This window comes from Xenopus tropicalis, chromosome 6 (genome assembly GCF_000004195.4).
Source record: "Xenopus tropicalis strain Nigerian chromosome 6, UCB_Xtro_10.0, whole genome shotgun sequence".
Taxonomy (NCBI): Eukaryota; Metazoa; Chordata; class Amphibia; order Anura; family Pipidae; genus Xenopus; species Xenopus tropicalis.
In genome coordinates this window covers 92,806,407-92,818,951 of record NC_030682.2, presented here as the reverse complement: position 1 = coordinate 92,818,951, position 12,545 = coordinate 92,806,407, and the positions used below count along the sequence as shown (strand labels likewise).

Sequence of the window (12,545 nt, the reverse complement as noted above, 5' to 3'; positions counted from 1 at the left end):
CTGCTGTAACATTCTCACCTAAAAAAGTCTCAGCAACCCAGCTTTACCGCCAGCAATAAACAACTTAATTATAATTTCAAGGCTTTGTCTTATAAACAAGAGACAAAAAAATGTGCTTTTAATCTTTCAGTTCTTTTAGTTTTTGTAATTCTATAGAAACAAAATAGTTCAGATCTGCTCTGGATTATCAGTACAGTAATGCCTCACAAGCTCACCTCTCCTCAGCCCACATGTTCATTTTCTGCTGGGCTGTTTGGGAGCCATAGGAGAGGCGCTCTGTGCTGTGCTGGTGGTGCCGGTCCGGAGAGAGCTGATGTCGCAATTGTTCTAATTCTCGTTCGTACATCAGCCTCTGTTCCTCCAGGGCAGTCCTCTTCTCCTCCAAGTACTGCTTCTCAAGAACCTGCACAACATTGTGAACAGGATCTGCAGGGAGAAAAGTTCAACATAAGAATGATCCCAATGCACAAGGTATTGCTGCTGACTCTGCACATGCAAAGAACCTACTTACTTACCCAGTGCAGGTTGCCTAAGGGTTTATAGGGTGTCCCGGTGCACCATGAAATGTGAATAACTGCACATATATTCTTTATATAGGGAAGTAGGTAGGTGCATAGTACTATTAAAATACTGTACATCAGTGCTGTCCAACTTCTGTTGTACCGAGGGCCGGAATTTTTCCGACCTACGTGGTGGAGGGCCGATAATGGAAGCCAGTTTTGACCACTCCCCTTTTTAAAACCGCACCCACTTGAAACCACACCCATGTTATCACATGACCATACCCATATTAATGGTTGTAGTACAGCAAAAACCTGCCACACTCTGCCTTCCCTACCATGCCTGTGTGCCATACTCTGCCTTCCCTACCCTGCCTTTGTGTGTGCCATACTCTGCCTTCCCTACCCTGCCTGTGTGCCATACTCTGCCTGCCCTACCCTGCCTGTGTGTGCCATACTCTGCTTGCCCTATGCTGCCTGTGTATATGGCACACACAGGCAGCCTACAGTGACACAATGCTGGCACTGCTCCTACAGTCTGCACAATAACTATATATTAAAAAACGTTTTAATTGCAGTACCACCTCAGTATATGTTCTTTTTGTAGTGTGCAGGGTTTATTTGTGGGTTTCTACTGCTCCTGAGGTGTGAACAGGGGAACAATGGGGGTGATTACAGCCTGAGACTGAGGTGTGAACACTGCAGGGGTTGAACAATGCAGGTATTAAAAGGTGTGAAAAACACAGGGGATTACATATTTAAACAATACAGCCTGATTACAGCCTGAATCTGAGGTGAGAACCATGCAGGGGGGGCAGTTAATCACAGTACTGATACCATTTAAAGCTTACACAGGAGTAAGCCATCAAAGCAGCCAGATAGGTGGGGGGCCACACAGAGGGGGGTCGGCCCGCGGGCTGCCAGTTGGACAGCACTGCTGTACATGCATCCAATGCCTCTGGCAATGCCCAGGTTCTTCATAAACAAATACAATATTTTGACAAAAGTGGGGGGTTGGGAATACACTCAAGGTGTTCTTAAAAGCTACGCACCTTAAACATGAAGCTTCTAGAAGCTTAAATGCAAAAACACTCTAGAAAAAATATACTGTTTCAATGCAGTCTGATATGATGAAGCATTTCTCATTGCAAATTAAAGCACAATAATGCAAGAGATAAAAACAGGTTTCAAAAAAAATGTTATCCCATGCATTAACAAAGGAACCCCACAAATATAATAAACCACCATTTAAAGCACATACAGTATATCCTGCAGCAGCAATCGAAAAAAAAGCACAAACTGATAGAATCCAACAATGGCCATTTTGCTTTATAGAACAAACACTGAGGGCATTCTATATATCATGCCTTCATTGTACCATAAAGGGGTAGTTCACCTTTAAATTAACGTTTGGTATGATGTAAACAGTGCTACTCTGGGATAATTTGCAATTGGTCTTCAGTTTTATTTTCTGTGGTTTGTAGTAACAGCTTTTGTCTAGCAGCGCTCCAGTTTGGAATGTTAGTAGCTACCTTGTTGCTAGGGTTCACTTTACCATAGCAACCAGGCAGTTGTGTGAATGAAAGGCTTGAAGAAGGCTACAAAGATATAAGTCATAAAAAGTACCAACAACAATGAAACTAGCTTTTAAAAAAACAATAATTTTTGGCTTCCCCCCCCATATCTAAAAGTCATAAAGAAGCAGAAAATGAAAGCATATAATTTTAAAACTATAAAAAATAAAGACCAACTAAAAAGTTGCTAAGAACATGCTGTTCTATAGCATACTAAAAGTTAACCTAAAGGTGAACCACCCCTTTAAGATATTAACATTTATCATTCCCTCTTTTGCCTCCCTTGTTGTTTCAGTGCTGTGAACTCACACTTACACAACAATGCCTTATATTATAAAAATCCAATAGCTTGTAGTAAATTGTTACATAAAGCCTATGATACACAGAGCCTATGATTTTTCACAGAGCCTATTTTTTTTTCAATACCTGTTTTATGCTTTTTGGTATAATAAACTATGTCTTGTTTATGCTGACATGAAAGAAAATATTGGAAACAAAAACAATGCTCCTTTAAAAGACTGCTCTGCTACTATTGCAGTCCAAAAATATTAAACAAGACAAAATATGGCTGCTCATATGTATGCATGCTGGTGTGCAGAGGAGAAATAATCTGTCTAGAGTTGCGCTCACACACACACACCTTTACATACACCTAAATGAAAATATTCATGCAGAAAGAATAGTTTATGACTATAGTCACCAAAGGAAACTTTGCCTTAATAACATGAGTATATAACTTTATTTACAGTATATAGAGCTACTAGGACACAGAGCAGAGTACTGTTGTACAGTGAAGAAAAGTACACACAGGGAGGACAAGCATTATAACAAATAACACAAAAGTTGGGATGCACTGAACCCATTGGTTTGGTTTTTCGGTTGAATTCCTAAATTCTCCTCAATAGTTTGGCCCGAATACCAAACTGAATTCCAACCCTCTGCGCCTGCTGGTGTGCACAAGGGAAAAGCCAATGTGCTTTCACCAGAATGGACTATGCCTGGAACAAATTTTTATCCTTTATATAGGGTTCGGATTCAGTTGGGTCAGGCTCTTGGGATTCAGCTGACTCTGAAGGTTTGGATTCATCCAAATTCCGAACTGAAACTGGGATTCGTGGCATCCCTAGTACAAACATACAGAAATTAATGTAGTAAGAGACACAGTAGGAAGGAGGCCCCTTCCCCCTACAGCTTACAGGTCCGTTAAACATCTTTCTTAAAATTATTTTTGGAAAAGTATTTTTAAAGGCAAATATTGTATATATGTATTTATAGTCACACACTCATGCGGCAGGGGAGTTTTGTGATTCTAACTAAAGTAATACCCTCTCGAGTTTTTTTAATAATTATTTATTATTATTATGTTTTGACACTCAAGTTATGGGATGGTCAATTGCTCTGATGAAGTTATTCCTGGCCATAACCAGTTTTCTACAACAGAAGCCAATACATTCCCATGCAAGAACCACTCAATACGGGACCTTTGCTCCAGATGTGGTGTAAATACTGGAAGACTCGATGCCACTGGACAGGAGAAAAGATCCTGAAGAAACACACCCACATGGATACTGTCCAGGAAAGCTCCATTACACGCTGCGCACCCCATACTCCTACTTGCAGCACATGTGAGTCAGTCAGACTCAACCAGCTATCTATATGTGAGCACGACATGAAATACATTTGTACTTTGCTGTCCATTAATATAATGAAGTCAAGGAAAGATCAACTAATGCCTTTTTATGTCAAAATGTTTGCTAAAAATATATTAGTTTATTATTATAATAATTGTAGCTACTGTATAAAACCAATACTGTTTTAAATGGCTAAGTACAGGGTAATAACATAATAACTAATTAATAGCCCTTTATATAGGGTTATTTGGAGAAATGTGATACTGTGTGATATCTAGTACAAGGTCTCTGGTAAAACAATATGGCAGCAGAAAGAATTTTTTTTGTATTAAAATTCTAGTATATCCTTGCCAGCTCCACTCCGCTTCTCCTCCAGATATAGCAATCAATATGGCAGTGGAGCCTTATACATTTCTTTAAAGCAAATGTAAGCAACTAAAAAATTGGGCCACCGCTGTCATCACACTGAAGATAAAAACTTAAAATCCCCTTAGATAACGGTCTAACAACTGGAATGTATCCAAGCATAACATTATTATTTTTCCAGAACTTACCATTGCTGTTCAGAGCTTTCATTATGACTTCCATTTGTGCAAACTCATAGTTATAGTCTGGTTCAGATGATGCCTCACTCGCGGCATCCAGATCCGTTTCACTACAACCTGCTTCCTTCTCAAACTCTTTCAGCCAGTCTTTCCTTTTTCTCTTTGGAAGATTAAGCCTACAAATATGAAATAGTTATTAGAGTAAAATATTATTATATTGCTGAAATTAAGGGGTTTGAGTGGTTACCTAAAGTAGTGGTTATTTCCCCATAGGATTCTGTCCCCATGCCACAGTGGTGTTTGTTCGCAAACCAGGGTGCCATTTACACAAGTACTGCAAAAAAAAATAAATACACAGCATAGTTAAATGAGGTATACAACATATAATGGTAACACTGTGTAAACTAAGCTATGGTACGGATCAAAACTAGATCCTAGACTTTCTTCTGTATAGGAAGGAGTCAGGCTAGGATCGATCGCCGCATAGTGAATGCTTCCCCTGCATCGCCATATCACCTTTGTTCAAATGACCGGCAGCCAAGTTTTAAGAGGTATTTTGTAATAAAGCATTCAAAATACTAAATGGTTTGCAGGATAGGGCAGTTATTGGGGCAGGGTAGAATAGATTTTCTTCTTAAAAATTTTTAGTGTTACTTTTCCTTTAACAAGGGAGCAGCACAGGCCACAACAATACTCAAAGGCACCTGCACTTCCTCATTAGGCCCCTGTGTCTGTCCAGCATTCCTAAGTTTGTCCGGGAAAACAACGGCATCCCAAATTATTTGTATTTGCATTCTGTTATTTGAAAATAAGTAAAAACAGTTTCATAAAACAACAAGAACAGTGCAGCTAAATGTAAAACATTCCACTGTTTGGAGCATATTATATCAAGGCCAGTGATATTTGCATCTCTTCTTCCACCCGTCCCATTCTGTCATCACCCCATTCCCACCCCTATGGGTGCAGAGGGAAAGGCTAAGTCCTTTATTCGTGTTAACCTGAAATAAAGTGGTGGCTGATAATTTCCCCTCACAATTAACAGAAATAAGCATTGATTTCCTTCTATATACAGTTTTGCTATATTTGCAAGATTACCGTACACAATCCCCTGATTTACCCTGCGCTAGCATGAGATGAAAATGAAATGGAGGTCAGCATTTTATTCAGCCAAATTAATGCTGAAACCATCCCAAATTCTTTCTACTTCCTCCACCTCCCATGTTCCCTATTCATTTCTCCCATGTGTGTCAGTCTTTCCATCTGCCAACTCCTCCTCTAGCCCTGCAGTCTGACTCCCGCCCTCCTGGCACAGGACAGTACCAGCTCTGGGCTATTGTGCTGGCTCTCATGTCAGACATGCTATTGCACGACTGTCTCTGTCAAACACTCCGCTTGGAACCATGTCTCGTACTGCTTTGTTTGGGGATTTAGTAATCCTTCCACAGCTGAATAACAGGCAGTTTATACCCTGTTTTATCATTTACATCAACTTTGTCTTTATAATGGAGAGTACTACAATACTATAGGCAACTGCAAACCAATCCATCAACATGTTGTTGAACTACATACAAACTCAACAGGGGATGATTAGAGTTTTAGTTAAACAACATTTCAACAATATTTAAAGGGCAGAGTAGATATAGATATACAAATAAACAAGGAAATCACATTAAGAGAATCAAAAAGTCCTTTTTTCCTAGAAAAAAACCTTTTGCAGAATTGACATTCACAAACAGAACTAAACAAAGTTCATCAGGGAAAGTTCTTGTTTGGAACTGAAACGTCGGACAAATAAAAAAACCATGCTTCAATACTTGCTGTAAAATCTTAATTTTTTTTGATAATGTAGTTTTGAAAAAAGTCCTGTGAGTGCTGGCCTCTATTGCAGTTATATATATATATATATATATATTTATTGTGCAACAGTCAGGAGCATAGAAAGACCCTGTGTACTACTGGTCTCCTATATCAGCCATAGGGCTTGCTGTCTTCATCGTTACACCATTCACTTAAAACTGTAGACTTGGGAACATGCACAAAAGTTATTACAGGTATGGGATCCCTTAGTCGGAAACCAGTTATCCAGAAAGTTCCGAATTACGGAAAGGCTGTCTCCCATAGACTGCATTATAAGCAAATAATTCTCATTTTTAAAAATTATTTCCTTTTTCTCTGTAATAATAAAACAATACCTTGCACTTGATCCAAACTAAGATACAATTAATCCTTATTGGAGGCAAAACAATCCTATTGGGTTTATTTAATGTTTAAATGATTTTAAGCAGACTTAAGTTATGGAGATCCAAATTACGAATCGATCCCTAATCGGGAACACCCAGAGTCCCAAGCATACTGGATAACAGGTCCCATACCTGTACTTCCGAACACTGAAGATTCAAAAGTCATAGGTGTCCCTTAAAACTGTAGTCCGTTTATGATAGCTAATAACAATACATCCAATCAAATGCTTCCTTGTTTCACCCAGAGCTAAACACAGCACAGGGTCCTACATAACACATACTGCTTTGCATTCCATTTCATTTAGACAAATACGTTTTACATTCTAAACTGGCTATTGCCTAAAGGTACAGGCCCAGACACCTTTTAATAATAAAGGAGTTCCTGAAAATTACAAATTCTCTTTGTTATATTAACTTATAATAACAGGGTTTGGCTTTATAGAGGGATGCTTAACGCTCAGTAAATGACACAAGAGAATAGCATGACAAATATTGCTAATTTACAACTAAGCAAACCTCCTACTCCCAAAGTGTCAGCTAACTTCTAAATATTTAACTAGTCACTATACATTCTGCATTGGCTTATTTCACTTTCATGACCAAAGATGAGCCAGCCTGCGACAGACTGCACATGGCTACTGTATATGCTAATGGATAAAGCACCAAATGACAAAAAGTCATATTGCTGCCCATTAAATACAAACACTTAAAAACATACATATGAACAAAGCATGAAAAAAACTAGGAAGATAACAAACCTACCGTGCATTTTCCTTCGGTATGAGATAAGTATCGCCATCTGAGGCCACATGAATCACACAGTGCTCCTGCTGTATTCCAATGCCAAAGAGCTGAATATCCTGAGACGTGTCAGCACCTATTCTGTTGTGACCCTGTAGCAAAAGGATACAGAAAATTTTCACAGTTGAAGGAGCTATACATTTCCTAAATAGTAGTAGGCGCTCACAATTAATCCAGTATTAATATTTAATAAATGTACAACATATTGAATTAAGACAACTACATGACATGTAAACAGCTATACAGTGGTGTGAAAAACTATTTGCCCCCTTCCTGATTTCTTATTCTTTTGCATGTTTGTCACACAAAATGTTTCTGATCATCAAACACATTTAACTATTAGTCAAAGATAACACAAGTAAACACAAAATGCAGTTTTTAAATGAGGGTTTTTATTATTTAGGGAGAAAAAAAATCCAAACCTACATGGCCCTGTGTGAAAAAGTAATTGCCCCCTGAACCTAATAACTGGTTGGGCCACCCTTAGCAGCAATAACTGCAATCAAGCGTTTGCGATAACTTGCAACGAGTCTTTTACAGCGCTCTGGAGGAATTTTGGCCCACTCATCTTTGCAGAATTATTGTAATTCAGCTTTATTTGAGGGTTTTCTAGCATGAACCGCCTTTTTAAGGTCATGCCACTACATCTCAATAGGATTCAGGTCAGGACTTTGACTAGGCCACTCCAAAGTCTTCATTTTGTTTTTCTTCAGCCATTCAGAGGTGGATTTGCTGGTTTGTTTTGGGTCATTGTCCTGCTGCAGCACCCAAGATCGCTTCAGCTTGAGTTGACGAACAGATGGCCGGACATTCTCCTTCAGGATTTTTTGGTAGACAGTAGAATTCATGGTTCCATCTATCACAGCAAGCCTTCCAGGTCCTGAAGCAGCAAAACAACCCCAGACCATCACACTACCGCCACCATATTTTACTGTTGGTATGATGTTCTTTTTCTGAAATGCTGTGTTACTTTTACGCTAGATGTAACGGGACACGCACCTTCCAAAAAGTTCAACTTTTGTCTCGTCGGTCCAGACGAGATATTTTCCCAAAAGTCTTGGCAACCATTGAGATGTTTTTTAGCAAAATTGAGACGAGCCATAATGTTCTTTTTGCTTAAAAGTGGTTTGCGCCTTGGAAATCTGCCATGCAGGCCGTTTTTGCCCAGTCTCTTTCTTATAGTGGAGTCGTGAACACTGACCTTAATTGAGGCAAGTGAGGCCTGCAGTTCTTTAGATGTTGTCCTGGGGTCTTTTGTGGTCTCTCGGATGAGTTGTCTCTGCGCTCTTGGGGTAATTTTGGTCGGCCGGCCACTCCTGGGAAGGTTCACCACTGTTCCATGTTTTTGCCATTTGTGGATAATGGCTCTCACTGTGGTTCGCTGGAGTCCCAAAGCTTTAGAAATGGCTTTATAACCTTTACCAGACTGATAGATCTCAATTACTTTTGTTCTCATTTGTTCCTGAATTTCTTTGGATCTTGGCATGATGTCTAGCTTTTGAGGTGCTTTTGGTCTACTTCTCTGTGTCAGGTAGCTCCTATTTAAGTGATTTCTTGATTGAAACAGGTGTGGCAGTAATCAGGCCTGGGGGTGACTACAGAAATTGATATTGAAATTGAAAATTGAAATTGATAAACCACAGTTAAGTTATTTTTTAACAAGGGGGGCAATCACTTTTTCACACTGGGCCATATAGATTTGGAGTTTTTTTTCTCCCTTAATAACGTAAACCTTCATTTAAAAACTGCATTTTGTGTTCAATTATGTTATCTTTGACTAATAGTTAACGGTTTTTGATGAGCAGAAACATTTAAGTGTGACAAACATGCAAAAGAATAAGAAATCAGGAAGGGGGCAAATAGTTTTTCACACCACTGTAAGTACTCTCTGTATAAGAAGTCATTTATACCACCCAAAACTCTGGGCCCTCCTGTGACACTGAAGATAGAGTTAACTGTTCTTCCTTTTAATGATGCCAGCAGGAATGAAGACATTTCCATAGCAATAAAACCAATTTTTTTTTTTAAACATTACTTAATGTATTTTAATGCAAATATACTAAAAACATATTTTTTAGAGATCACCATACCAAGTAAGAGCAATTGCTAATGAGTCATGTGCTATTTCTTTAAGGGTTAAATTAAATTAAGCGTTACTAAGCTAGTAATGATGCTTTCTTAGTCATTTCCGCTTCACAACAGAGTGTGGCTATTATTCTAATAAGCACCTTAAGGTTTATGAAGGGTGGTGATATCAATTAAACAAGGTCACTAACAGCAATATATAAACTCAGAGGCCTACCTGCTCTAAGAATGAGAAGTCAGAAAAGAACATTTATTCGCACTTTGCTCTGCTGGAAAATTAGTAAAACTGCTGAAAACTGCGTGTTTTCGTGGCTACCACATGACAATTTTTTATGTGTGCAAATTCTTCTCACTCCAAATGCATTAAAGTCAGTGGCTATTTTTTCTCTGTGGATTTTTTGCCACAGCAAATTTTAAATGCAATTTTACAAAAAAAACTCTGCAGAGTTTTGCTGCAAATCCATGTAAAAAAAATTGCTAATCACTAATTCCTTACAAAAATCTCCACTGCTCTATATAATCCAAGGTCAGATAGAAAGGTTGAATAAGAGAAAAACAGGGAAGAACAATTATCGCCAATGTGTGAAGACAAACCCCATCTAAAACCAAACATATACAGAATGTGCCAAATATTTGCACTGCTGTCCCACTGTTTCCTAGTGAAAAACCTCACATGTCTCACCTTTAAATAATACACCAGAAGTTCATTAAGAGCTGGATCAGCATTCAGGTTCACCAGGTAACATTTATCATCTCCAACCTTAATTCCAGAGGATTCCAGAGAGATGCCCATGCTTTCCAGCTGCCTTTGCCTTCCCTGTGGATAGCAACAGTGAAATAAGCCATTGAACAAAAGAAATAAATATAAATTGATATGACACAGCTAACAATACAGGAAAAAATGACCACAAATAGTAGTGAGAGTGAAGAGACTGACTATTTCTTAGATAGTGTTTATTAGTATTAGCTGAAGCTTCTCTTTAGTCTGCGCAAAGCCTGTTTGAAGTGATGCCATTAAAACAAGACCAGCATATGTATGTCCTTGCACTAAGTACAAATTAATTTCAAAGTTATCAGTCCTTCAGTTTCCTGGTGCACTGGTCTGGGGTTCTGCTGTAGGAGAACCATGCTGCAACTTTCCTCTGCTTCTTGGATCTTCTCTGCATCCCAGATTCAGGTGTGCATGAGGCGTAAAGAAGAAGACAGTGGTGTGGTGCTCCTACAGTAGTACTACAGGCCGGTGCAGTTTTCACCAGAAGCACTGGCCCAGGGTCTCAGGCAAAGTATTATAATCACTGGGTGGTGCCTAACATTTGGCACCCCCATTCATTATATCTTTCCTTCCCCTTTAACAGCTGGATGTACAATTATCTTCCATTTTCACCTAGTTTGTATTTATGTATTACTGGCTAAGGATGCAAGTTACACCTTGCCTGAGCAGATATTTATCTTATTGGCTGGCTGTCTGCAAGCTCCTTACCTCCTCCCACAACTCTACTTTTGTGCTTTAAAATCTCTTTACAAGAGGCCAAAAGAAGACATGACCAGATGATCAGAGACCTTACGCTGGTATATATTGTACATCAGTCTATATAAACAGAATGAAATAAACGGTAAATAACACCTGTGCTATTTCTTCAGTTTTCCGCAGCTTTTCTTCCCAAGTGATTGTTAGCTCTCGAATTAGCTTTTCAGATTCTTCTAATTTTTCTTTCAGCTCAGGTGCTTTCATAGACTAAGGAGAAAAAAAAAAGAAACAAACAGAATTCAAGGAACTCTCAGAAACATGATTGCATTTCTACAAATCTGAAGGTACGAAATAACAACCAGACAACAAAATTACGACTCAAAGGTATAAAGAAACCTTTGAGTTGTAGAGTTCCTACAGAGTTCCTAGAGTTCCTTTATATTGCAAACCCTGAACCATAAGTTATAACACGTATATACATGATTTGGCTAAGCAGGACGTTCCTTTAAGATTGTAGGGTAAGGTTCTATTGACAGGATAGTGGACACATACTTCTGCTTGGGAAAGCTGCTCTTTTAGTTTTTCCACTTCCTCCCGCAGCTCTCTTATAACTCTAGCATTGGGATCTTCGTTTACCACAGCATGATTAACTATCCTTTTTGCTCGATCAGCATATCTTAGTGTAGAGAGTGTCTCTTCATAGTTATCAGCTGCTGGGCTAATGGTAGCTATCATGGCAGTCTTACTGTTGCCTCCAAGATTGTCCTATAAATAAAAAAACAAAAAAATATTATTTAAAAATACCCATTTAAACAAATACAAAAGAAAGCTAGAAAATTCTTTAAGTTTAGCTTGAAAGGAGTATTCTCATTGAGGCAGCACAGGTACCAAAGGAGACAGGCTGACTGGAAAAACCTGCTTCTTTTGTTTCTGATATGTGTGTCCCAAAAATTAGAGAATAAGAGGCAAGAAGAATCATGTGGGACTCCCTGTGTTGCCTCTGCATGGTTTTGAGAAAAGACACTCCGGTATGACTGCTGGAGGGTGAAAACTTGGGTCTGCATGGGTGGCTGAGGAAGCTTTTTATCTCTAAATTACACTGTTAACACGGCAAATAATTCACTCTAACATTTAATCCTTCATTCTTGAGCCAACAAATGTATTTTTTTAAGTGCATTGTGCCTGACATTTCAGAAGGAGCCAGCGCTACACATTAGAACTACTTCAGGTAACCTATTGTTTCTCCTACTCCCATGTAACTGGAGGAGTCCCAAGCCAGACTTGGATTTCTTACTATTGAGTGCTATTCTGATATCTACTGGGAGCTGCTATCTTGCTACCTTCCCATTGTTCTGTTGATCGGCTGCTGGGAGGGGGATAATATCACTCCAACTTGCAGCTCAGCAGTAAAGTGTGACTGAAGTTTATCAGAGCACAGGTCACATGCCTGTGGTATCCTGGGAAATGAAGAATATGGCTAGCACCATGTGAAATTTCAAAATTAAATGTTAAAAAATCTGTTTGTGTTTTTGAAAAATTGATTTTAAAGCTGGAGAAGCTCTATTAACCGATATGTTTTGAAAAAATAAACATATTTTCCCATGAACGTATTATTTTAAGGGTTTTGGGCCCTTTTTTGAGAGGCTTTCCTGTGTGGCTCCCCTGGATCTGTGGGAACAGGTGCCAGAGCAGTATTCTCAG

At 38.9% G+C, this 12,545-nt stretch overlaps 1 protein-coding gene across 4 annotated transcripts in view; it reads right to left on the bottom strand.

The window, feature by feature from the left end:
- The window catches only part of kif13a (kinesin family member 13A), a 123,229-nt gene that overhangs the window by 38,386 nt on the left and 72,298 nt on the right, over nucleotides 1-12,545 (bottom strand). For all 4 annotated transcript variants that reach the window (XM_002932679.5, XM_004915284.4, XM_004915285.4 and 1 more), the window contains exons 11-17: nucleotides 11,397-11,609; nucleotides 11,001-11,111; nucleotides 10,059-10,193; nucleotides 7,253-7,383; nucleotides 4,498-4,584; nucleotides 4,260-4,426; nucleotides 216-426 (exon numbers count right to left, since the gene is read on the bottom strand). In XM_002932679.5, the coding sequence (XP_002932725.3) occupies nucleotides 216-426; nucleotides 4,260-4,426; nucleotides 4,498-4,584; nucleotides 7,253-7,383; nucleotides 10,059-10,193; nucleotides 11,001-11,111; nucleotides 11,397-11,609 (1,055 nt within the window). The remainder of the gene's footprint in view (nucleotides 1-215; nucleotides 427-4,259; nucleotides 4,427-4,497; nucleotides 4,585-7,252; nucleotides 7,384-10,058; nucleotides 10,194-11,000; nucleotides 11,112-11,396; nucleotides 11,610-12,545) is intronic.